This window comes from Osmerus mordax, chromosome 21 (assembly GCF_038355195.1).
Source record: "Osmerus mordax isolate fOsmMor3 chromosome 21, fOsmMor3.pri, whole genome shotgun sequence".
Lineage (NCBI taxonomy): Eukaryota > Metazoa > Chordata > Actinopteri > Osmeriformes > Osmeridae > Osmerus > Osmerus mordax.
In genome coordinates, this window is record NC_090070.1 from 9,636,163 (window position 1) to 9,662,434 (window position 26,272).

General features: G+C 51.2%; 2 protein-coding genes across 9 annotated transcripts in view; both read left to right on the forward strand.

Annotated features, from left to right (window-relative positions):
- Positions 1-11,747, forward strand: part of rptor (regulatory associated protein of MTOR, complex 1) — an 82,661-nt gene extending 70,914 nt beyond the window's left edge. The window contains 8 exon segments of the mRNA XM_067259846.1: positions 516-563; positions 4,932-4,952; positions 4,955-5,037; positions 5,714-5,841; positions 7,195-7,281; positions 7,564-7,680; positions 7,990-8,119; positions 8,918-11,747. Coding sequence (XP_067115947.1) covers positions 516-563; positions 4,932-4,952; positions 4,955-5,037; positions 5,714-5,841; positions 7,195-7,281; positions 7,564-7,680; positions 7,990-8,119; positions 8,918-8,986 — 683 coding nt within the window. The 3' untranslated portion in view covers positions 8,987-11,747.
- Positions 11,748-12,559: 812 nt separating this feature from the next.
- Positions 12,560-24,563, forward strand: pecam1b (platelet and endothelial cell adhesion molecule 1b). Of its 8 annotated transcripts, none has more exons than XR_010879292.1 (16): positions 12,560-12,685; positions 12,839-12,862; positions 14,271-14,567; positions 14,744-15,037; positions 15,170-15,448; positions 15,654-15,923; positions 16,117-16,392; positions 16,681-16,959; positions 17,673-17,774; positions 17,902-17,932; positions 18,103-18,178; positions 20,788-20,841; positions 21,207-21,296; positions 22,230-22,292; positions 23,299-23,321; positions 24,307-24,563. XR_010879292.1 is itself a non-coding variant. In XM_067259577.1 (16 exons), exons 1-16 carry the CDS (start codon positions 12,634-12,636, stop codon positions 24,403-24,405), a joined length of 2,313 nt encoding a protein of 770 aa, XP_067115678.1. In that variant the 5' UTR covers positions 12,560-12,633; the 3' UTR covers positions 24,406-24,563. The 8 variants fall into 8 exon arrangements, 7 of the variants coding, with proteins under 7 accessions (XP_067115678.1, XP_067115680.1, XP_067115681.1 ...); XM_067259577.1 differs by having other exon boundaries at positions 18,099-18,178; XM_067259579.1 differs by lacking the exons at positions 17,902-17,932; positions 18,103-18,178.
- The last annotated feature ends 1,709 nt before the right edge of the window (positions 24,564-26,272 follow it).

Here is a 26,272-nt window from a genome sequence, read left to right on the forward strand (position 1 = left end):
TCTGTCACTGTGGTGCTGTGTACACACACACTCTCCTACATTAGTGTCCTCACCGTCTGTCATTTGTCCGTGTTTCAGAGAGATTTGTGCTTTTCCCCCTGCTGCCTTCAGAACATTCCGGATCCAAAATGAAGCATGCCCCTGTAATGGGCACAGTGCAGCAGAGTAGAATAGCTCTCTTAACTGTTTAATACAAGTATCAGACATTCTTCAGTTGGTGCACTCCATGCCGGGAAATCTTCGGCCTTGTTCTTCCCTGTGTGTGTGTGTGTGTGTGTGTGTGTGTGTCTGAAGGGGGTCTTTGCTAACGTTGTTCTGTGCTCGGGCTGACATGCTTCTGACCTGCCTTCCCCTTGGCTGTGTCGTCTCCCCCCCCCCCCCCCCCCCCCCCCCCCCCCCCCCCCCCCCCATCTGCTTATCTCCTCTTCCTCCACTCCCTCCTTTCTCTCTTCCCTCCTCCCCCCTGCATTCCCTGCCTCCTCCTCCTCTCGCTCCCTCCTCCTCCTTCCATGCAGGTCTGGCCAGGAGGGTCTCCATCTATCTTGACAGGAGTAAGCAAGGAGGTGAGTGCTGCCCTCTTCTCCTCTTCCTCCTCATCCCCAACTTGATGTGCTGCACTAAGAACACTGCCTCCCCCCCCCCCCCCCCCCAAACCGGTCCCTTGTGAGAGAGGATTTGGGAGATGGAGGGGGAGAAGAAGGGCGCTGGAAGAGGAGGATGGAGAGAGAATGCAATGGAAAGTGAGAGAATCAGAGGGTTAGAGAGAGAGGCTGCCTCTCTTTCTGAAGGCAGAAAGAGAGACAGGGCAGGGGAGAGAGAGAGAGACAGAGAGAGAGACAGAGAGAGAGACAGAGAGAGAGAGAGAGAGAGTCTCAGTGCTGTTTATTGGCTGCCTGTTGCGGAGCAGCTCTCATTAGCCACAGTGGAGCTCTCATCAGTGTTTGTTCAGGAGAAGGAGTCCAGCACACACACTCTCTCCCTCCGCGCTGACGGAGAGCAGACCTAATTAAGTTCTGATGCAGATGTCGTTTATTACGCCTCGCCTTCTTTTCTGTTTTTTTTTACCCGCCTCTCTCTCCTCTCCAACTCTTTTCCTCCTGCAGTGCATTCGACCAGGGTTTTGTTTATTCTTTACCCCAGCATTTATTTTGTATAATTTTATGAAGCACTCCTGTTTTCCAGTATTTTCAGAGGGGGGGGGGAGGGGGTGGGGGGATTTCAACCAGTCTGCTGAAGTTGTAAAAGTAGGTTAGCCCTGGCCTGTTTGGCTCCAGGCAGGAAATGCTCCACATACAGCACTGTAGGGCTGCTGGCCGGCCGGCTGGCTGTCTGGCCGGCTGGCTGACTGACTGACTGGTTGGTTGGCTGGCTGGCTGTCGACTAGCTGGCTTGCTGGCCGGCTGGCTGGCTGGCTGGACAGGAGTTGTAAAAGTATCACAACTTGGGACCCAGTCCAAGTCATTTGGACTAAAGGTCGAATTATACTTCTCCGACTCCGTTACGGACAGACGGAGTCGGACGGATTGGTTGAATTTATAGTACTCCGAAGGCTGTGGGTGCTGAAAACACTTCACTGCCAGAAGAGTAGGTGGCGCTGCACTGCGATGCTAGCTAGGTTATCGAAAAGTCGGAGCAAATTTACAAATTAGCCGTTTCATCAATAAAATAAACACATTTTCAGCAACTACACTGCCCATTTCTCGTCACATTTTAATTCAGATGCTGATTTACATGTAGTGTTTAGCTGAAATATGAATTGTAAACTTACAGCAATGGCGGTCAAAGGATTCTGTTCCGTCTTGTTGGTCACGGCAACCCTGCCCCCGCCCCTGACGCAAGCGGTTCTTAATACGGACCAATCACAGCCAAGGGGTATCCGTAAAATGACGGACGGACGGACGGATAGTCAGGAAAATCAGAAGGTGCACGTAGATCGGCCTTAACAAAAGAAAGGCACTAAAACATGGCTCCATTTCAACAGATAGATCACCAGCACCATGGCAGTCGTCAGTCGAAATAAGCCCCCTCTCGCTGTCTAATATCTACTGTATCACTCCTGTCAATCAGAGGGTCCGCTGGCACAATATCACCAGAGTCAGACAAAGGTCAGAGAAATATCAGAGCCCACCGCTAGTCCCAGCGCTCCTACCCAACACTCCATCATGGAAGAGTACAGGTCAAAGGTCAACCGTCATTTTGGAAAACTCTGGCTACCTGGCTTCTCAAGGACCTTTTCAAAGCAAACACGATGAAGTGGTGTGGGGGGGGGGGGAAGAGAGGGGAAGGAGAGAAGGGGCCGGTGTGGTATTTAATGAATTGCAGCGTGTGCAAGCTAGTCCCATCACACCGAGGTAATAGTGTGGACAAGAATGCAGAGGATAAGCTTTTCTCTGGAGGGAGAGAGAGAGGAAGCTGAGGGAAAGAAAGAAAGAAAGAAAGAAAGAAAGGAAGGAGAAGAGAGGGCAGAGACTGGGCAAGAAATGGGGGGATTAGGGAAGGCAGGCAGTGGCTAAATGAGCTTTGGAATGGGGCTATCATAGCCACTGGAGACGCCGGCGCTAGCTCCGCTATGCTAACGTTAGCAATACGCTCATTACTGCCAACCGGAGATGCGCAGGCCGTACACGGGGGATGCTAGCGTGTGGGAATATCCATCCTACAGCCCACCAGCGAAATCATTACAGCCTTTGTAGTCGTTATTAAGCCGAACAATGGGTCTCAGTTAGCTTGGAAGGGAGATGGAGAGAGAAAAGGAGGAGAGGTGGAAAGTGTGTGAGAGAGAGGGAGAGAGAGAGGGATAGAGGGATCGACAGGGAGAGGGATCGACAGGGAGAGAGGGAGAGAGAGAGGGAGGGATAGAGGGATCGACAGAGAGGGAGAAGGACAGAGAGGGGGGGAGAGAGAGAGAGAGAGAGGGAGAGAGATGGCATGTATGTAAAAATCCAATAATTGCCTTGTCTATAAGAACAGTGAGAAATAAGATTGTGCCGATTGCAGCAAATGCCTGCAGTGGCTCACACACGCACACACCCACAGCAGGTTCTCGTATCTACATACATAACGTCAGTATTGATTAGTGTGTGGGTTCCTAAGACCCCAGGCTCAGAGCAGACAGCCGTAGAGAGCCGTGTTCTGTCGACCTGATGAGAGCCAGGAGCCGGGCAGCATCGCTGGGTCCGACCCAGGACTCTCATGCCACGACCCCTGAGGTGAACCCCACACACACACACACACTCTGAAAAAGAGTTTCCCGATGGAGTCATGGAGGTTCCGCAAGAGTGAAAGAGGGATGGAGTGATCGGGGGGGGGGGGGGGGGGGGAGGAGAAGAGAGTGAAAAGAGGTAGACGACTCGAGGTGAAAAACGGTGATAATGGAAACGTGAACACGTGTTGACGGCGAGCGCGTGTTCCGGTTTGTGCGCATGCTGTGTTCTCTCTGCGCCCGTGAAACCCGTGTGCCATAAGAGGACGGTGTGCTTGTGTGACCATATATGGGCGCAGCCAACAGTTGGGCGGACGCACGCTTCAGTTCTGGGTCTGCGTGTTTGGGAGCTCTCCATCCCTCCCTCTCTCGTTTCTCCACCCTCCCTCCCTCTCCATCCCTCCCTCTCTCGTTTCTCCACCCTCTCTCCCCTCGTCACTAGGAGACCCCCGAACGCAGAGCTCTCAACATCAAAGGGAATGTCTCCTCTCTGTCTTGTCTCCATGTGGGCCCCAACAACAAGCAAAGCAAAGTGTCTGTGTGTGTGTGTCTGCTGGTGTGTGGAAAAACATTCTGACCAAGTGTGTGTGTGTGTATGCGCCCATGTATGCGTGAACAAGTGTAAACTGTGTGTGTGTGTGGCAGCGTGGCGGGTGACTGGGTACAGTCTTGTGAAGTCTGTAGCGTTGGGGGGGGGGGGGGGGGGGGGGGGGGGTACCCTAACAGCTCCGGGGCTTTGAAGCCTGCCTGTGGGTTTGAAATGTGCCCAACACACCAGACAGAGGGAGGGAGAGAGGGAGGGAGGGAGAGAGGGAGAGGGAGAGGAGAGGGAGAGGGAGAGGGAGAGGTGAACAATGAGGAGGTGGAGAAAGAGCAGAGGAGGAAAGGTGAGGGGGCTGATGGTGGAAGGGAATAAAAGCAGAGGAGGTGAGGAGAAGAGCGAGGAGATGGGGGGGGGGGGGGGGGGGGGGGACTTGCGATGGTGAAAAGGAGGAGGAGGAGGGTTAACAAGTGGAGCAGGAGGAGGAGGAGAAGATGTGGGGCACGGCAGAAAGATGAAGCAGGGGATGATTGCGGATGAGGGATGATTGAGAATGTCGTCTGCCACTCTTCATGCTGTCTGAGCCATCTGACGGAAGCTGCTCAATGCAGATGGAGTGGTGGACTCTAATGGAATATGAATGGGCCCATTGTGTCATTGTACTCTGGTTATCCAGCTGTGACTGCGTTCGTGTATGTAATACATACATATATATATAGTGTGTGGGTGTATGTGTGTGTATGTGTTTAGTTCAGAAGCTTTCCAGCACCCCCTCATGTTCCTCTGTCTCCACTCTATCTCACTGTTCTACCCACAAAGCATCTGTGCTACACTTGCCCCCAGTGCTGCTGGGAATTGCTGTTTCTTTTAGCCTGTCTTTCTGCATGTCCATCAGTGTTACGCCACGCCCCCTGGCCTCTGCTGGGTGTCGCAGAGCAGCACACCCATGTATGGTTGAGATACCGGGCTCTGCCAGGCTCTGATACACACCCATATCCGACTGTCCGTCCACTTGTATTACCCTCTACAAGAATCCCAACCAGGAGCAGTGTGTGTGTGTCTGGGAGTGTGTGTGTGTCTGGGAGTGTGTGTGTGTCTGGGAGAGTGTGTGTGTCTGGGAGTGTGTGTGTGTGTGTGCGTGTGCGTGCGTGTGTGTGTGTGTGTGTGTAACCCTGTGGTGTGGTCCAGGTGCAGGCATGGTGGTGGACTGGAGCAGGAGAGTGGACTGCTCATGACCTCTGGAGACGTCAGGGTCATCAGGATCTGGGACACCGAGAGGGAGATGAAGGTCCAGGTAGGACCTCGGACCTCACACACACACACACACACACACTGAAACACACACACACATCAAACCCTCCAACACCATTGCCTACACGGCCAGCTGTGTCAGATCTTCCTGTGACTCATCTGATCTGAGGCAGCTGCTTTAAGTCTGCTCCGTGCCGAGCAGTGCGACCACCTCGTCTGAATGCCACTTTGACAGCACCAGATCGACATCCCGGCGCTCCCGTCTGCCGTCACGCCCGGCAGCACACCGACTCGCCGAGTAGCAGCCCCTCGTTCAGACCCAAAGACGACTGCTCCGTCGACCCGAGGACGCCATTAACAAATGAGACTCGCGCCTCATTAGTTCTCCTCCGCCAGCCTCCGGGAGGGGAGAGCCCGTCGTTCTGAGGGCGTCGGGTTATTGCTTAAATACCACCTGGTGTTCCTCCGCCTCCCCTCCTCCCCGTGACAACATCCATGAGTCCAGCTCAGCCGCTGGCTGGCTCCCCGCAGCCACGCGCTCCATCGCTCGCACCCCGGACGTGAAGGAGGGGCCTCGTTAGGCTTCTCGCTCAATGGTTAATGTGCAGCGTGACCAACGACCGCTCGCGGGCTGGAAGCTAAGTCCATGTAAAAGGGCTTCCTGACGCTCATGAACTAAGTGTGTTTGTGTGTGTGTGTGTGTTTGTTTTCCCTACCAGGATATCCCCACAGGGGCTGACAGCTGTGTGACCAGCCTATCGTGCGACTCGCAGCGTTCCCTCATCGCCGCTGGGCTCGGGGACGGCTCTGTACGAGTCTACGACCGGAGGATGGGCCCCAACGACTGGTCAGTTCATCTGAACACACGCACAATTACATTTACATTTAGTCATTTAGCAGGCGTTCTTATCCAGAGCGACTTACAGTAAGGCAAGTAGGGGGAAGTACCTTACCCAAGGACACAACGTCATTTTGCACGGCCTGGAATCGAACCGGCAACCGTCTGATTAATAGCCCAATTATCTAACCGCTCAGCCATCTGTCTCCCTATTAGTCCAGCTCCACACCCACACTTGGAATACACAGCCTAATGTCTTAATGATTCCAACGGATCATGCCGTTTTCATCAGCAGAGAACAAGGGGAACGTGATTAATTCAGCTCCCCCCACCGCAGCTCCGTTAGTCCAACCCAAACGATCGCACGGCAGCGCCGGACTCACACGAGCCCCGCAAACTACACAAAGCTTGGTTGTTTCAATATATTAGCATATTCACGTCCACACACTCCAACAAACGGCAGCCGTTCGGTTCACACCTGTGGAGTCTCCCGACTCTTTTGACCTGTCCTGTTTGCACAAGCGAGCGCATCATCAAACACTTTCCTCCCTTTGGCAAAGCATTACTTTAGACCCCACCCCCAGAGAGAAGGAAGTGCAATTAAGCCGCAAAGTGCCCCATGAATCTTTTAACTAATGCTAATTTAGGAGTTCCCTCAAGGCACAGAGATGGTTGAGTCTCTGCTTTGCCCCCCAAAGTTTACACACACACACGGACGCGCACACAGGGACAGGGGACCGCCTATTTAGCTGTTGTTTCTCGAGTCACTCCAATCAATCACTCGAGCTACTTAAAGCCACGGGACTTCAGAAGATTGTTTGTTCCGTCCTGGATTCAGTGTGGCATCACACCCCAAAGAATCGCCAACCAACAGAGATCCTTTTTGAGAGCTCCTTTCTTCTAATCGTATGTCCGGGGCTTATCCGGTTTCAACCGGCTCCATTTCCTGTTCTCCCTCCCCTGCCCTCTGGCAGGTGAAATGGCGTCCGTTTTGGATGAAGCTGGATAGTTAACACTGAGGTCTGGTTCCCATGATGCGTTGCGAATCGACTCGGGTCCTGCATTCTCTGCAGCTCTGCACCCTCGTGTCACCCTGTTACATGACAGGCCATCCTCGCGTCTTGTCACAGGCTTGGGGCGCCCCCCGGTGGTCGCTGGCTGCAGCTGCGACACGACACATAAAAACTGCCATGCGTAACGGCCAACGCCTTCTTTGTCACGTTGGGACAGTCAGGTTCATTTTGTCGTTTCCCGGTTGTGTTCTGACTCTGGCCATGAATCTTCAGTCGAAGACGTTGCCGTAGTTACCAGTCGTGATGTTAACCCTTTTGGATGTGTGTGTGTGCCTCCCTCCCCCCCCAGTCGTGTGATGACGTACAGGGAACATGGAGCCTGGGTGGTCAAAGCCCACCTGCAGAAGGAGAAGGAGGGACACATTATCAGCGTCAGGTAATCTGTCTCTCCCGCACTCTCGCTCTCTCCCTTTTTCTCTCCTCTCTTCCTCCATCTCCTTCTCTCCCCTTTTCTCTCCCTTTCTCTTTTGTTCTCTCTCTCTCCCCCTCTCTCTCTCCCCCCCTCTATTTCCCCCCCTGTCTCCCTCCCTCCCCCCCCCTCTCTCTCTCTCTCTCTGTCTCTCTCTCTCTCTCTCTCTCTCATGCCCAGTGTATGATCTAGGTGTGTAACGGACCAGGTTGTGTTAAGCATTAACGGTGTGTGTCCTGGTGTCTGCAGCGTGAACGGAGACGTGCGCTTCTTCGAGCCGCGGGCGCCGGACTCAGTGAACGTGCTGCAGACGGTGAAGGGGCTGACGGCACTGGACATCCACCCGCAGGCCAACCTGTTCGCCTGGTGAGTCCAGAGGTCGCGCCTCACAACCTGGCTCGTCCGTTTGAAGAAAGCCTCCCTGGAGCCACTGGCTGGTTCTGTTCTCTCAAGAGGCGGGACTTTGACCTGGGCCGCTTCCAACTCTCAAGACGTTTTGTCCTTCCATGTTTTAAGATCTCTTTTGTTTGGGTTTTGCTCCACTCTTTTTCCTTTACTCTCTGTCTCTGTCTCTCTCTGTCTCGCTATCTCTGTCTCGCTCTCTCTGTCTCTCTCTCTGTCTCTCTCTGTCTCTCTCTGTCTGTCTCTCTCTCTGTCTTTCTCTCTGTCTCCCAGTGGATCCATGAACCAGTTCATAGCAGTGTACAACGCCAACGGGGACATCATCAGCAACATCAAATACTACGACGGCTTCATGGGCCAGAGGATCGGAGCTATCAGCTGCCTGGCCTTCCATCCTTACTGGGTACCTGTCTGTTAGCCTAGAGATCCCGTCATCCTTACTGGGTACCTGTCTGTTAGCCTAGAGATGCTGTCATCCTTACTGGGTACCTGTCTGTTAGCCTAGAGATCCCGTCATCCTTACTGGGTACCTGTCTGTTAGCCTAGAGATCCCGTCATCCTTACTGGGTACCTGTCTGTTAGCCTAGAGATCCCGTCATCCTTACTGGGTACCTGTCTGTTAGCCTAGAGATGCTGTCATCCTTACTGGGTACCTGTCTGTTAGCCTAGAGATTCTGTCATCCTTACTGGGTACCTGTCTGTTAGCCTAGAGATGCTGTCATCCTTACTGGCTACCTGTCTGTTAGCCTAGAGATGCCGTCATCCTTACTGGGTACCTGTCTGTTAGTCTAGAGATCCCGTCATCCTTACTGGGTACCTGTCTGTTAGGCTAGAGATGCTGTCATCCTTACTGGGTACCTGTCTGTTAGCCTAGAGATGCTGTCATCCTTACTGGGTACCTGTCTGTTAGCCTAGAGATACTCTGGAGTCCGAGGTACCTTCATCCCTACAGTATCACACAGTTAGCCAAATATCATCCCTGCTCAGTACCTCACTGTGTCTACCTCAGTAACCTAGAGTCTCTATTCATCGCAATACTGCATCAATTGAGCGTTGCATGAAAATGCACCCATTTGACTTAATGCATTTAGCTTAACGAACTTTAAATCGCAGTCTCACTGTCACGTTATAAGATTGCCGTGTGTATTGATGGACATTTTCTCTCCTCTCTTCCTCCCTCTCCTTCTCTTCTCCTCTCCAGCCCCACTTGGCCGTGGGCAGCAACGATTACTACATGTCCATCTACTCAGCAGAGAAGCGTCTCAGATAACACCCCAGCACTCACCTCCCCCCCCCCGTGTCCTCTCCCCTCAACCCCTGACCTTTGACCCTTCGACCCCTCACGGCCCCCTGGGATCCAGGATGTAAATGACTTCTACTGTACATATGCAATTTACCAACCCTGAATGTTCTAGTGATGGCTGCTGACAAATTTATGTTATGATGATGACGACTATATTATTATTATTATTGTTCATTCATATTCTTATTATGAAGCTATTGATTGTAGACTTGGCTGTGCTGAGCAGCTTGTATATTTAATTGCATATACAGATGATAGTAGGTCTATTTTAAAAAGAGGTACCGTCTTCGGGGTTGGTGTTCGAAAACCCTGCGATCATCAGTACCCGGTCGAACTCTGGAACGGCCCCTTTGCGCCAGGGGTCAGGGGTCGCGGAGAGGAGCGGACTCTCTCTTGCTAAACACAAACACCTGTGGGCGAGACGCAGGCACCCCCTCTCCTTGAGACCCCTGAAGGCGGAGCTCGGACGTCCTGCCCCGTGTCTCCCAGACGGTCCCGAGGGGGGAACACACCGCAGCGGGCTGTTCCGCCCGGTGGCAGGACGAGGCAGCCTGGAGGAACGCGCTGTGCTGAAACGGAGCCCGGAGAAGCCCCGGGATAAAGGATGTGGGGCCATGACCGGCGCTCTTTAAAAGATATGCTTGCTACGATGCCAGGACTTTACCTCCCCTCTCCCTCACCCTCTCACGCTACCCTCACCCTCTCCCTCCCCACATTCCTCGCCCGCCTTTCCCTTCGCCTTCAAAATCCGAAACCTCCCCCTCACCCCAGCGTGCCAAAACCCGTTGCCACGGTTACCCCCTCACACCTTTCCCCCCCCGCACAGCCCCAGAGTGTTTTCCTGCCTTGGCGTGTGTGCAACCTCAGGAAACGCTCTGCGCTGTATTGAAGCCGACCTTCTCCCAAAGCCTGAAGGGTAACAGTGGACGGTCAACTCTTAACGGTAACAACAGGGCCACCTGCCCCCCCCCCCCCCCCCCCCCAACACAGGCACCTAGTGCTCCCCTCTATCACTGACCTGCATAGCAATAAATAAAGGAAGTGGTGGACGCTGCAGCCTCCCCCCAGGTCCCCGCTCCGCCTCGCCCGGCCCTTCCCAGTGTGAAGCCCTTCAGCCCCCAGGTAAGATGGAACTCGACACCGGGGACGTGAAGGAGTAGCTTCAGGTGGACTTCGGCCTAGCGGCCTCGCTAGGCCGCTTTGTTACCGAGTCTGTCCTTCTCGTGAGAGGCTTTTCGAGAGCGGCAAAGACTGAGCCTAATGTGATTCTACTGGTCACTTCTACCCTCCGGGCCCGAGTGGGCCACGCCCCCACAATAACAGCAGCGACAGAAGAAGCGAAAGGGCAAGGCATTGCGGGTGATCAAGTCCCTTCTGGCCCTCTGCCTCACTACAGCTAGTTTTCCTTCTTCGTTTTCACTCGATGGAGGTCTGTTGCTCTGTTCCCTATCCTCTCTTTATCCTCCTTTTTTCTCTTTTATTTAGTCTTGATTTTAGCGCGTTTTTTTTTCTTTCTTTTTTTTTTTTTTTTTGGTGTCCATTAACAGGACGCGGAAGTGAACGATAGATCAAAGATGGCCGTTCGGGAGCAGCCCCAGACCTCCAACACCTACCAGAACCAGCAGATGAACTCTTTTAACACTGTGCACCCTCGACGCGTCGCTGTCCCTAGCCACGCCCAGTAGCCGACCGGGGTCAAGCTCAGGTACATCATCGGGAGCCATCGCCAGGCAGCGCAGCCTCTGCTGTGTCTCAGCAACGACCGTGTGACGTCGGTCCCATCACCTCCTGGTCTGCCGTCTCTCCTGAGGGACGACCTGGACCTCTGGTCTCTCCTGAGGGGACGACCTGGACCTCTGGTCTCTCCTGAGGGGACGACCTGGACCTCTGGTCTCTCCTGAGGGGACGACCTGGACCTCTGGTCTCTCCCCTGGGTCGTTTATTCTCGCGCCTTTTGACCCCTTTGAAACCGCATGCTGAGGAGAGTGCTTCGTTTGTTTTTTGTTTTTGCCCCAACAGCAGTATTGATGCCAACGTGCCTCATCTCTGCGGTATCTTTATCCTTTAGTTTATTGGATTTCATTTGACTCACTTAACTTTTTATTTAATTTTTCTCTTCGTTTTTTTTTTCTTGTTTTTTGTAATTATCTGTTTTTAATTCTGTTCAGTTGGCTGGCGTTTTGTACGTCTAGGCCTTGGTGGGGTTGAGAGAGGGGGAAGTCTTGGGCGAACCTAGTTTCCACACAACATTGTGTGTGTCCTCCCCTCCTCCTCACCTTATTGCCTCGTAGTGCCCCAAGCTTGGCCTACCCCTGCTAAAGGACAACCAGGTTTGCCTGTGGACTGAACCAAACTAGTAACACATGCCATTTATTCTGTGCAACTGTGACCTGCAGTCACCACGTAGCCCCCCACCCCCCCCCCCCTCTCCATTAAGCTCAGTAGCGCCCTCCGAGGGTTGGGAGGAGGTACTGTGTCCTCCGCTGCTTCACTGGCACAGCCAACCACTGTTTGTCAGTCCATGTTAGGAACCACACCTCTGAAGTAAGTAACCTGCTTTTTGAGTTTTAACATTTTAGAAATGGCGATGAAGACGAGAGAAACTTTCACCATGTAGAAGAAAAAAACGGAAAACAATCAGGTGTGTCTCTGAGACTGTAGACTGCTTGGCGGAATGTGGTTTATTAGACAGGAGATGAAATCAATGAAATAAACCAAATACACAAGACTTTCTCTTGTCACTCCTATTTGTGTGTCTGTGTGTGTGTGTCTGTGCTTGCATGTTTGTAGCAGACAGCTTGTCAAACTTAAGATCTGTTAAGGAGAATGATCATGTTGATTCGAGACTTGAATTGAAATCATAATAAGATCAATCGTCCACAGTGAGCCTTCCAGATCTCTCCGTGATAAGATGACTCAGAGAGCCAGTGTGTCAGCAGACATATGAACGTGTCTAGACCTTCGGCGGTGATAGAACAAAGGTACAAAATGATCAGAAATACAAACAATTCATCATTGCTGTAGTTCAAGGTTGGTTTAGTTTCGATGGTCTCTTTGGGCAAGGCTGAGATTTATGACAGTGAAAGGGAACCAACACAATGGGCATGTTAACTTAAGAAAACAAAGAGAGCTAGATACACAGAAGCAGGGGTACCCTGTGGCCTGTCGCCCCTCAGTACCTGCCCAGGCCCCCACACACAGGGTCAGAGTTCACATCCGGACTAATAGACTAAGTAGACCGAGACAAACCACACATACTGGACACACACACACACACACGGGGAGAGTGGAGAACATTCCACAACCGCCAAGAGTCTGTCGGCGTTGCACATCCTGAGGAAACAACAGTCACTTCCTGTCAAATTAAGCCCGTGCTGAGAGCGAGCGCTCACTGGCTGAGGTAGAGGGACCTCCCTGTCCTCCACCCGCCCACCCCCCCCTCTCCCTCCCTCTCTCTCCCTGTCCCCCACCCATCCCTCCCTCTCTCCCTTCCTCCCCCCAACGCCTGCCCTGTCCTCTGGCCCGTCAGGCTCCAGCCCTCACTCAGTGAACACCTCCACCAGGCCAGCCAGGAACAGCAGAGACCAGGGAGCCCCCGCAGCCCCTCACCCAGCATGGGCAGCCTCTTCCTACTCTTCTTCTTCGCTGTTCTTGGCAGCTCCACCTGTAAGGATGTCTGCCGGTCGTCTCACACCTTTGGGGAGGGGGAAGGGGAGGGGGGGGGGGGAGGGATACCTTTTGGATTTAGGTGCTGTGTATTGACAAGGCTTTGATTTTTGGTGTTTTCTGGGGTTTTTTCTCCCGTTTTATGTCGTCCAGGTCAACAAGCAGAAGGTCTAACATGTAAGTAGGAAATTCTGCTTCTAAAACGCTTCTTCTGTTGATATAAAAGGCTGTGATAGTCATTTGTTGCATTCATACAGTTGAAAATGTCAGGTGGCTGAGTGGTTAGGGAATTGGGCCGGTAATCATAAGTTTGCCAGTTCGATTCCCAGCTGTGCCGAATGACGTTGTGTCCTTGGGCAAGGCACTTCACCCTACTTGCCTCTGGGGGAATGTCCCTGTATTTACTGTAAGTCGCTCTGGATAAGAGCGTCTGCTAAATGACTAAATGTAAAATGGGGACAATGTGCTGGAAAATTAGACCTTTGAGCTTCGGAGCTTCATTCAGCGTATTGTTTAGTTTTTCTTTCAGTATCTCGTATTTGGTACACTTATTTCATCTTTTGTAGATTGTAGATGGACTGAAAGTTCTTTTTTATCTGTGTTTATTTGAGGACTTCTGTCTTAGGCAGCATTTTAAGTTGTCTCACGTACAATACACACACAAACCATGCGTGCGGGGGAGCTCAAACGACAGCTTGGGAGCACCTCGCTGGCTCTTATCAGTGTTTTCACTCCTGGGAATCCCACTCCATGGGAAAGGTTGTGACGGGAGGCTTTGGGAAGCCATGTGGACTCGGTGTCACACGCCTCCACCTGCCTCAGCTCTGCTGGGGGGTGGAGGAACACCCAGGTGCTGAGGCCAGTGAGCCAGGCTGCTGCTGGGAGGGTCCGGTGGGGGAGGGGGGGGGGGGTCGGGGGTCAAGTCGTCCCCAGGTCCCTCTGTGTCACGTGACCGCTCACGGGGGCTGGCTCGCCAGCCCCCAGTTGTCGTCATCCCGACACTGCTGAAGCGTTTCCATCACGTGTGATTGGAACCCCATCTAGTCCTCCTCGTTAGCTGGACAGTTTTCCATACACATATGAAGCCTGGTCGTTTGAAGAATCTCTCTCGATAGATCATCCGAAGTTAGATATCTCCGATTGATTTGGGGAATCTGTCTGGACCCTGCCTGGGTATGATTATCGTAGCCAGTGCTGGGGGGGGGGGGGGGGGGGGGGGGGGGGCAACATTTGGCAGGGAAAATGTTCTCCCACCCTAGCCCAGTCTCCTGGAAGACCTGGTCCTGTTTAGTAAACAAAGAGGCCTTTCCTTCCTCTTCCTGTGGATTGTTTTGAGACAACCGGGCGTCAGCGCGGCTCCTGCGTCACGACCGCCGAACCTTCGACCAGCAGGAGGAGACCCTCCAGTCTCCTCCGCCGAGACCACCAAGCCTGGCTGTCTCGACTTTGAGATCTCCACCCCACAGATCCCTCTTTTTGTGTGTGTCTGGACGCCGTCATTAAGACACGCAGTCCACAGATGAGTCCCGTGAGGACGGCTGTTGTTTATTTCACGTTCTACGTTTCGCTGCCCCCCCCCCATCAGTGTTCACCTTGGAAAAGGTCACTCTGTCCATCGAGCCGGACGGCGCCGTCGGTAGAGACGCCAGCCCGACGCTCCGCTGCCGGCCGCTGGTCAAGAGCAGCCCGGGGACGTCTCTGGTCCGTCGATACGTCGTGTTCAAGGACAACGTGGAGTTGCACCGCTGGAACAGCAGCCGCGCTGATGACCTGCTGTGGCGCATACCCAACGCCAGGGTCAGCGACGGCGGCAAGTACATGTGCCAGGTCTCCATCCAGGACAAGACGGCCGTCAGCAACACGGAGAGGCTGAAAGTGACAGGTCGGTTTCAGGGATGTTCGTCTAGGGACGGGGAGGGTCGCGGGTGTGTATGCGGTGTCGTTAGGTGACACCACCCTGCACTGTGTGTCTGTGTTATGATGTAGCTGTCCAAACGGCGTTTCCTCACCCACGTGACAAGTGCACCTCTGTGTTCTTGTGCGTATCCCCCCCCCCAGGCCTTTCCCAACCGGTGCTGCTCATACTGCGCAACACAGCGCAAGTCCCCGTCCAGGAGGGAGACCGGGTGCCGGTCTCATGCCGAGCCCCAGGGGAGACGGGCACTTTCATCTTCTACTTCTACGACCAAGGCGAGGAGATCCACGAGGTGCAGTCCACCTCCAACCAGGTGGAGGTGGAGCTCCTGTTCAGCAACCCGGGCGTGCGCGACATGCAGTGTGCCTACATGGTGCTGATGGTGCCAGACTCGGTCAAGTCCAACCACAGCCAAGCGGAATCCGTGAGAGTGCAAGGTTAATGGACCGCACACACACACACACGTACAAAGAATTTGACTTATGCTTTCCACTGAGAAAAACGTTAAGTCGGATGAATGAAACCATGTTCTCGGGGGCTGTTCCATATTTCTGTCTGTCTGTCCTCAGAGTTTGACTTGTTACCGGTTCTTTCCGTCCTCCCTGATCCGGCGAAGACGAAGATCTTCGAGGGGGACAGGATCAACGTCTCCTGTGAATATCGCAGGGCGATTGATCCCTTGGTCAGGGTCGCCCTTAGCAACGGGAACCAGTTGCTGGATGTCACGCAGACCCAGGCCAAAGTGTCGCACGGTCTCACAGTGTTCTCCAATCATTCCGGGGAGTTTGAGTGCAGCGTAGTGAAAGTCAACGTGGTTAAGAAAACAAACAGCACTGTGAAAGTCCTAGGTGAGCTCAACAAGAAAGGGGAAGACCTGTTTATGTTGTTGCTTTTTATTTTTATTTTGTGAAGCCGCATCTTCAGGTTGGAGTCACGAAAAGAGTTTCGATGTGTGAAGGCAAAAAATAAATTGTTTTCAACATTTCCCAGTTGGCAATAGGCAATTGACCCCCTCATAGTATAGCGTTTGGTAACACATTTTCTTTCCCACAGAAATCATCTCAACTCCAACTTTGACTGTGAACCCCGATGTGTTTGAAAATGACACGTTTCACGTGAGATGCCAGAGCGACATCCTTGCCCCTGAGAGAGTTGACAGCGCAGACGTCAAATACCAGATTCATAGAAACGAGGGCCACACCAGTTACAACGACAGAGTCTTCGGAGATCTGGTCCGCACAACAGGCTCTAGGACCTACACGTGCACGGTGACAGCAGGGAATATAGTGAAGCACAGTCCAGCATTGGTTGTCCAAATAAAGGGTGAGTAAAGAGAGGCCTGTTGTGTATTTGGTTCAATGAACAGTAGTTATCTTCCGTTTGCTGGCTTACAGTAAACAATAAGTTATAAAGATAAGAAACACCTTATTTAGATTGAAGGCTTTCTCAACCACTCTCCCCCTCCCTCCCCCTCCTCACCACTCTCCCCCTCCTCACCACTCCCCCTCCCCCCCAGCCCTGGCCAGTGAGCCCCAGATCCGGGCCGTGGGCAGGGTGGTGGTGGGGCGCCCGTTCCAGGTCGGCTGTCACTCGGACCGGGGCAGCCTGCCCATCACCCACACCCTCCTGAGGAACAGGGTGCCGGTCGGCACGGTGACCGTCACGCGGCCCGGTCACCAGGCGCTCTTCAACCTCACGATCCAGCGGGCCGGGGAGATCCAGGACTACGGCTGCAGCTCACGGAACAACAGACAAGCGGTGGTGGGCAAACACCTCAACATCTCTGTCGTAGGTGAGGACGCCGTGCCCTCTGTGACGCGTGAAAACGGAAAAGGTACCAGAGTGTTTCTGTTTGGACGTGTAGGGCACAGGAACCGCGTGGCCACTCGACAGCGTAGTTGACTTCAGTGTTATTCCTTCACGACACACCGTTGTCGATACCTGAGGTAGTTTTTGGTGCACACGCAGAGCTTTCGTGGCGCTTCGAGTGAAACGGCTTCCGAAAACACCTAACGCTTCCCTGTTTCGCTTCTCAGTCCACCTTTAACGGCCCATCCCCCGTCCCCCCCCCCCCCTCCAGTGCCTCTCTCCGACCCCGGCCTGAGCGTGCTCCCGGCCCTGTCGGACATCCTGGAGGGGGTGGACCTCATCCTGATCTGCAGCGCCGAGGGCTCCCCTCCCATCACCTTCAGGTGGTACCGCGACGACGCCGCCACGTCTCTGCACAGCAGCACGTCCGCCACCGTCACCGCCAGCCACGTGATCCACGGCGTGGACAAGGGGGCCAGCGGCGCCTACTACTGCGAGGCCATCAACTACGCCAACGTCAACGTCCGGAGCCAGAAGGTCATCGTGGAGGGTGAGGAAGACTCGTGTGTGTGTGTGCGTGCGGACGTACGTGCGTGTGTGTGCGTGTGTCGGTGTGGTGGCTGAAATAGGTACGTACACAGACACGAAAGCACACGTGATCCAGCCATAGAAGGTGAAGAGCATTATAAAAGCAGTGGCAGCCACACACACACACACACTAATATTCTGTACCCTCCGGCCGTCTCCCTCACTCACTGCCCCCAGGTATCGAGGTTATCCAACCTCCCTGTTAACGAACCCCAGCAGTGCCGTATCCATTTGCACCGGCCGTGCTCAGTATCCTGAAGATGAGCTAAACGTCCCCTTTAGCTCTTTAGCTTCCTGTGTCCTGAGCACCAGGTCAGCCGGGGATGCGGGCCGACCCTCCAGCGGCGCTAGCCGGCCCTCCCGGAGGTGGTAAACTCCACAGCGGTCGGTGGCGAGCAGTCATTGGCTGGAGTAATTACACGCAGCGTGCAGCTCCCACGGAGGGGCTGGTGGAGGAGGAAAGAAAGGAAGATGGATGGGGAGGGGGAGGGGGAGGGGGAGGGGGAGGGATGGAATAGAGAGAGGGGGGGGGGGGTACTTCAGACCCCACAGAGAAGGAAGCAGATGTGCCATGTTTTGGAACTTGAAAACTGACCCTTCTGCCTTTATCTCTCTTTGTCCCCCCCCACCCCCCCCCCACCCCCACCGTCCTCACCCCCCCCCCCCCCCTCACAGTGAAGACCGCGACGTGGAAGAAGGTCCTGATCGTGGCGTCCTGCCTGATCACGGTGGCTGTGGTGGTGCTCCTCTGCGTGCTGCGCTTCAGGGCCAAGCGAGGTAGAGACACCTACAGTCCCCCGGCAACCGAGGCCTCCTCTGTCTGACCAGACTAACGTATGAAACCCTCCTCCTCCTCTTCCTCCTCTCTCCTCCCCCCCCCCCCCCCCCTCTCTCCTCACCGTAGGTAAAAGAGACACGGCCGCTGAGCTCTCAGTGTGAGTTGGTTTCGCCTGTTTGTTGTGTTTGGGATTGAAGTGGGTTGCTTTGTGTGATATTAGAAAAGTCTTACGGGTTGAAGTCCCGCTAGCAGGGAGAAGGCGAGGATTCTTGTCCCCGTATTTCCCATTGCCAAAGATGACTTTATTTCCCGCCGTTTCTCAGAAAGCCTTCGAGCCCTAAACCAGATGACTCTTTAACAGTGAGTCTCACCCACAACACGGAGGTGTATGACGCCACCACAGGTAGCCCCCCCCCCCCCTTCTCCTTCTCCTCCGTCTCACTGACTGTTGTCATGCACGTCCATCGTCAAGTACTGTACCATCCATCAAGTGCCCACCTCCCCCCCCCCCCCCCCCCCGTCATCCCCGTGTTGGTTTGTCCCATTTCATGTCAGCCATAGCACGTTTGTAACATTCTACCCCATGGTCAGTGTCATTTACGCTGTATGTCATTAGCACCGCCTGCATGCCACTCCTTGGTGATCTTAGTCACCTTTTGGTGGGTAAGTGTGCCCGGCAAAGCATGTTTGTAACCCCCCCCATTCACTCCTTCCTGTTAGAGGGAAGTATTGTCTTGGAGGAACTACTTGTTTTGTTGACATCCTGTACGTGAACAAGCTGGAATGCATGCGTGATGACTTGTTTGAAGTTTCGGGGGCTGGGTGTGTATTTAGGCCTGTGTACTCGCGTTACAGTACCTCCCGTACAGTGTCTCCGTGCAAGTGCGTTTTACGAGCGGTTGTGTTTAGATTCAGAATGAATCAAGTCAGGCAGACAGCTCTCTAGCAGTGCTAAGAGCGGTCAGCTGTGCAGGTGTGTCAGGGGCGTTTTGAGCGTGTTCTGAGAGCGGCATCCATGTCATCTTATTCCAGGCGCAGCGCCCCACTTTGACGGCATGGAGGGGAGAGCGGCCAATGGGATGCGAAATAGTGTGACATCACTTCCTGCTGACATCAGCAACAGGAGCAGCAACAGTATTCCGGAGACAGTGTAGAAAACCGAATCCAAATGGATTTTTAAAACTTCAATTGGACAAGTGGCACATGTTAAAATACACATTGGAGATACTATTTGTGTGGGGAAGATAGCCACATAGTGTGTATTTGGCTTTTTGCTCTTGGCTTTTTGTAAATGTTGCTGTTGGCTACATTTCAGAGGGTGTTTGGGGAATAGTGGGCATGAAGGGAAGCACTATTAGTGGGAAAAAAGATGGCCGCCAACTGAGACCATCCTGAAGTGAACCTGGACCCATTGCTCTGGCCCTTTCCTCCTGCTGTCAGTGTCTGCTGTGATGTCATATCCTCCTGCTGTCAGTGTCTGCTGTGATGTCATATCCTCCTGCTGTCAGTGTCTGCTGTGATGTCATATCCCCCTGCTGTCAGTGTCTGCTGTGATGTCATATCCACATGCAGTCTGTGTCTGCTGTTTTCACTTTCAACGTGCCTGTCTCCTTGTATTGCCTGTTTGACTGCATGCCTTTCAATAATGTAACCAGTTCATGTGTTTCTGTGTGTTTAGAAGCCTAGATGACAATTGTATATACTGTACACTTCACAGTCATTCGTAGAAATGTGTGTATATATTTTTGGTTGATCCACTGACTGATTGAAAGAAACACTTGTAGAATAAAAAAAGAAGTTGAGTTTATTTAGCAATGTGTCAGTACCTTTTTTTTTGCTGAAGAAACTGCTCTTACAAGAACAGCATCCCAATATAATTTCAATATACCAATCTCATTATCTTATGTCTTTGACATGGCTTATCTGCACGTAAAAGACATATTTGGCTTTTTTGTATGCTAGCATTCATCGTAATACTTTGTGTAAACTGCGCAGAGACATAACAGGCCTAATTGAGCAAACAGAAGCTAGCCTGGAAGCTCTGAGACAATGATGTCTGTGAGCAACTTCCTAAGCTGGCAAGATCCAGCTGGATGGAGAAACAGTTCTGTTTGTCTCGCGCCGGGGTGTGTTTAACGAGAGGCAGCAGGTGGAGGAAATTAAGCCGCGAGCTGAGAGTTAGGATACAATCAGAAATGATATTCAGGAATGGGAAATTGCAGTAGGGAAGTTCTTGCGGTTGCGTGTTATTGTGTGTCTGGTGTTGCGTAAACAGAGCCCTTTGTGTGTAACGCACAATAACAATGTTGGGGGTGGGGAATCAGATTAGCTTTCAAATCTGCCAAAACCTTTTTACTCATGACATTTATTCACTTAAAATGGACTTTAGACTCAAAGCAGCTATGTATTTTTGCTAGATTCAAATTGATTGGATGTATGAACTAATAACTGGATTTGTTTACGACCCCCAGTAGTCTTGGCTCAGAGAGGGCGAATCCCATTGAGTCCATATGATGAGCCAGGCCCTAGATCTAAATTACCAAATAAACCTCATAATACCTATTGAACGCCTGTGCGTTTGACACTGTCATCCAAAGCAAAAATATGGGGATTCGAACCTGCGACCTCTCGATCTGTAGTCAGATCACTTAGCAGGACTCGACCTCATTGGTCATTTGGCTCGGCTGCTTCACTGAATGGTTCATTGAGACGCCAGAGGCTCCATCTGCAGGCATCACCAAGCCTGGCCTTACATTTACATTACATTACATTTAGTCATTTAGCAGTAGCTCTTATCCAGAGCGACTTACAGTAAATACAGGGACATTCCCCCCGAGGCAAGTAGGGTGAAGTGCTTTGCCCAAGGACACAACGTCAGTTGGCATGACCGGGAATCGAACTGGCAACCTTCGGATTACTAGTCCGACTCCCTCACCGCTCAGCCACCTGCCTCCCAGGCCTTGCCTCTGGAAGGGTGGGCTTGATGTGTCTCTGTGTTTCTGTGTCTCGTAGTGAGGGTGGATGGAGCCGGGACCAGCGTCTGGAGTGAGAGATCTGCCCACCCTGGTGAGACTCGCAACTCCACATGCTCTACCTCCACAGGGCAGACCCGGAACACACCAAGCAGGGCTTCCCGGCTCTGTTCCCCCCCCCGGACAGCTACCCTCTTGTAGGTTCGCACTCCGACCTGAAATCCAGCACACCTGATTTTGCAAGGAGTGCAAAATGTCCAGCGGAATCCTGTTTGTAACGACTGGGGTTGGAGAGGGAACCTACAGGAGGGTTGCAACACGGATGATGTACTCTCTGCAGACTGCCGTGTTGAGAGCTGTCCTTATTTGGGGGATTTTCAGAAGCTGTGTTGTTGACATACATACATGCATACATATCAAATTGTTTGACGGCGATGTGAATCCTAATTGTGAACACAGGCAACGATGAGGAGAGCAGCGCTGTGTCTAGCGAGCCTGACGTCGAGTACACTGAAGTGGTTCACCCACGGCCCATGGACCCCGCCAGAGGTAACACACACACACATGCAATAGAGTGTCTGTGACATAGTTATAGACATAGTTTCAATCTGGGTCACATCAAGCTACCATGAAACACTGCTCAAAAGTGCAGGGCATTTCTTCATTCCCGCCCCTCGATTTCCCTTGTTTACCACCTTTCTCCTGTGCCCTTATCTGTCTCTCTCTTTCTCTTAGCCCTCTCTCCTCCTGTTTTCCCTTCTCCCTGAGCCCATATCGACATGCCAAAACCATCAGAGTTTGCCTCTCCAACATTCTTGCCACTGATAAGATAGATTTCCACTTCCTGGGAGTGGTCAAATTGCCTGTAATTCAGATGTCTCCGAGTCACCGTAACCACGATCACCAGGCTTCCAGAAACATCTTTCGGCTTTATAAACAGGAAGGGTTGAACGTAATTGCTAAGCTGGTTTGTGATACCAGCCGTCCCTCACATTGACCCTGTATTTGTTAGCCCCTTGGGCACTGTGGCAGTTATAGCGCCAAAAAGGCCCGCTCGCAAATGTATCTCCTTAGTCGAAGATAATTATTTTCAAGCGTGAGACTTGTTAAATGTGTTTGTCAAGTCCGAATCTGGGCCGGCCATTATGAGTCGTTTCCAGTGAAATGTTTCTACGTATTTTTATTTTAGTACGTCATTTATTACCCAGTGTGTCAGTTGGATCAGTGGTTATGTCAGTGATGACTAACTGCCTTCGTGATGTTTCAGGGAGTCAGGTGGCTGAGCGGTGAGGGAGTCGGGCTAGTAATCTGAAGGTTGCCAGTTCGATTCCCGGCCGAGTAAAATGACGTTGTGTCCTTGGGCAAGGCACTTCACCCTACTTGCCTCGGGGGAAATGTCCCTGTACTTACTGTAAGTCGCTCTGGATAAGAGCGTCTGCTAAATGACTAAATGTAAATGTAATGTTTCTCTGTAATGTGCAGTCCCTCTGAGAAAAGGCACAGACACGGTGTACAGTGAGCTCCAGAACTCCCCAACAGGTTTGGGTAAGCTTATCACTATTTTCTGCACCCACTCTTCAGACCAACCTTTTTTAATTTAATTAAATAACAATCAAACTATGTTTTACTTGACGTTCCGTTCATAGTGATTTTCGCCTGGTACTTCATAGCATAAGGTTAGCAGAGTGGCGAGGGCATGATGTGCATTATTTGTATCCACAGCTACCAGACCAGTAAGGTGACCATTTCCTGTTACTGTGAGCAGGAACTTCCTGTTATAAGAGCCTGAACCCTTTGTTGACGTTGTCTATCCAGTAGACTCTGGGAGACACACCATAGCTTTACATATTTACCGTATAATCAACTTGGGACATTTGCTCCTTTGAGAAATGTAACTATACCTTAGTTTACAGAGTGATTAAAAAGCAGATTGACGTCTTCTAGGAGAGCAATGATGCCCTTATTGACATGACAAATGAATATGATGTGCAATAAAAAATGAACCGTTCTGTTTTCACTCAAAATTCTCCTGCCAAACTTTTTGGTAAAGAAAAGGAAAAGTTGCAGTGGTCTCTTAATTTTTTCTGGAGCTGTATTATCAAATGAATGTCTGTGTCCAGAAGGCTGACATTTTGTCCAGATATACAGCTCTAGAAAAAATATACCACTGCATATTTTTCTTTCCTTTCCAAATAATTAGATAAAGTTGTTGAGTGATGAAAGGGAAGGGTTCAACAGGTGAGGAAAGGTGATAGGACAGAGTCTTCTCATTTCAAAAGTTTTACATTTGCTTAGTAAAACAGGCTGTGGGAAACAGTGACTCAGAATGTCACTGGAACTGTCAAGCGGCTCGTGAAAATCTTCTATGCATGCCAGCTCAGTATTGAAAGGGGTTGTCAAAGGAACCTGTGGTCATATGAATCATTACGTGTCCTCCCAGTGTTGCATACGCACAGACACACACAGGCACACACACAGGCACACACACAGGCACACACACAGACACACACACACCAGCTGCCTTAGTGACTAATTCTCCATGTTTTCCCAGGTGACCTTGACCCCCATGACTATGTAAGTAAACTTTTAAATGGATTGTCTTTAAAACCGATTTGCAATGTTCTGGTTATACTAACAACAATTGAGAATTGTTAGCGTGTTATAGCATTTTGTGCAAGTGTGCTACATTTAGTCATTTTTAAGCAGACGCTCTTATCCAGAGCTACTGTTCCTGATGTTAGTGAGATTTTTAGTTTACACCACAGCAGTGGTTCTTTGTCACAGTGACAGCCTAAGCAACGACACAAAGCTAACACGCTCAATAATCAAACGTGACCTTTACCCCAACCGACAGAATCGGTGATGAGTGACGAAGAAAAGCCACTCTCCCTTCCCCTCTCGTTCTCATTCCCTCTATTCCATCGCCCTTATTCCTTTCCTTCCTCCCTCAATTTCCCTCCTCCTCCTTCCCTCTCCTTGCCTCTCTTATAACAAAACAGCCCCAGTCATACTACCACTCCAGGCTACTAGGTATAGTAATTACTCTGCTCGAGAGGGGAAACGGTGGTCAAAGTTTCCAGCCGAGAACAAAGGGAGCTGGGCTGGTGCTTCCTTCCCTATCACTCAGTCCCATCAGTGCAGTAGGCCGGTCTCCAGGTCTCCAGGCCCATCCCCGATGACACACTATCCTCACTAGGGCCATCAAACGGTTACAACAGGCCCAGACTTGCCCCATGGCGGCTTTGTTTATGTCCTTACTTGGTTCTGGAGGCAGTCTGGTGGGCTCGCCTGTAACTGTCTGTTACAGGGGAGAGCTCATTTTTCCTTTATGACCTCATGATCTAAAGACAGCGGATTCTCTTTGATGGGGTTGAAAGGGGGTTGAGTCTGGAAGAATTGGGATGGACTTGTGTGATTGAGATTCAGGGTGGACACTGAGTTTCGCATATCTAGATCTTAGATCCTGAGATAATGAAAATATCCCTTTTATAACGTTGTGGCCTTCTCTAATTCTATCTTTGTGGAGGATTTTTGGTCTCATATGAAACTCTGTCAGCAGGGTTCGGTGGAGTACGCCAGCCTCAACACTGAACAACCAGAGCTTAACCACGACCAACCACAGCTCAACCACCATGACCTCCCTGTTCCTGTGGACTAACACTGGTCCATTATTGTCTCAAGTTTTTATTTTTATTTTTTATTCTCCATTCTAATCCCAACTTTTTCTTTCGCAGAATTGTTAAGTAAGATATTCTTATGTTATATCAGTTGTAAATATTGTAACGGTGCAGTTGGCAAATACAGTTCTAAATCCTTTCTCTGGATGCCAGTTTCATCTTTTCTCATGGGGGTGAGAGACTGTTTACCTTGTGTAATGCTTCGTAACCTCTGATGGTGGAGGAGAGTGTGGTTGGACTCCTCTCTGCCCCTACGGTAGAGTCATATTTACATGGGCTTCCTTTCATCTTCTTTAAAACCCTAAATGCATGACTGATTGGTGCACATAGAAAATCCCCCACTTCCTTTTTGAAGGGAGGTCTGTTTTAGGGACGATAACCTTCTTACTATCAAGCCCACACACACACACACACACACATCCCAAGTCTCCTGGAAGTTCCGGGAGTCTCCCGCATTTCAATAGCGGCTCCCGGACGCCCGCAAATGCTATACAATCTCCCGGAATTCGGGGATTTTGTATTTAGAGCGAGCACGAGACTGTACACATGTCTGCACACACGCACACACACCACCCCGTAGAGTCCGGACAACAACCATCTGTCTGTTAGACTGTGTCATACAGGTCGCTATGGAAACAGTGATTGAATAAAAACATAGGAGCTGCCTATCTCCAGCTGGCCATGACCTGTTGGGATATTGTGTCTATGACATCATATCCTGCCAGGCTGAATACAAATGTGTCGGATGTTGGAGAGGAAGATCATTTTTGGTTCACCAATATTGCAATGTTACTTCATATAAATCTTATCCTTGGATGATATTATTCTTATTGTAGGCCTATATCTAATATTAATGTATAACATATATGTCGAAGGTCGCATTTTAGTAGAAGGTTGCGTTAGTTCAGGAGTTCTGCACGGTGGTCCTCAACCTTGGTCCTCAAGGCCCCTGTCCTGCATGTTTAAGATGTTTCCCTGCTCCAAAACACCCGATTCAAATGAATGGTCGTTAGCATGCTTTTGCAGAGCTCATTAACAACCCATTCATTTGAATCAAGTGTTTTGGAGCAGGGAAAACATACAGGACAGTGAGCTCTGAGAACCAGGGTTCAAGACCAACTTGTCTGACATACAATTCAGCACATGCTGTCTGCATGGTATGCAAAACACACAACACCCACCACTAGAGGGCTCTGGACTAGCATGATCGCTTCTGCCTGGGAGGGCTGTCTTTCTCATGTCAAGTTTGTGAATTGTGCCATCATGTGGTCAAATCCCATTACTGACTTTCAGTTTACAATGAAGATTGCTACTGCATGTCTTTCTTTACAAGATTGGCATATGGTCACAGCACCAAATAACATGTAGTGCTGATACACATATCCTGAACTGGGAGAAAAGAAGGAGCTCCAGTATAAAACAAACGCAGATCCACATTGGCTATGGGATCAGATCAGCCTTGTAAACATGATGCAGTGTTGAGGCAAAAATTGTCACACATATGGACTGAGGCGGAAGGATGATGTGTCACTTAAACAGAAGTGGCAACCGTGGCAACAACTCTGAGGCTTCTCTTGGAAAAACTGTTGAAACTTTTTGACCATAGACTTTATCAGTCAATTGATAGGAAAATGCCCTTATATGTAAATATTTCGCTGTGGATTTAAGGAGATAAGACATACAAAAGCAGCATTCTAATTAAATTACCGTCGCACAATGGTTTAAAGGTTCTATGTTGAACTGGCCCTCTCAATATTTTCTCCTTTGTTCATGAATATTCTTTGAAAAAGCATTGAAATCCTCTCCGCAGCACAACCCTGTGTTAAAAATACCCAGCAGCACCAATCC

Bases quoted from the DNA above. Each gene is read 5' to 3' on its own strand.
- pecam1b (XM_067259577.1), top strand. From the start codon at position 12,634: ATGGGCAGCCTCTTCCTACTCTTCTTCTTCGCTGTTCTTGGCAGCTCC. The intron at 12,686-12,838 runs GTAAGGATGTCT...TATGTCGTCCAG, and splicing joins TGTTCTTGGCAGCTCCACCT to GTCAACAAGCAGAAGGTCTA. The intron at 15,924-16,116 runs GTGAGTAAAGAG...CCTCCCCCCCAG, and splicing joins ATTGGTTGTCCAAATAAAGG to CCCTGGCCAGTGAGCCCCAG.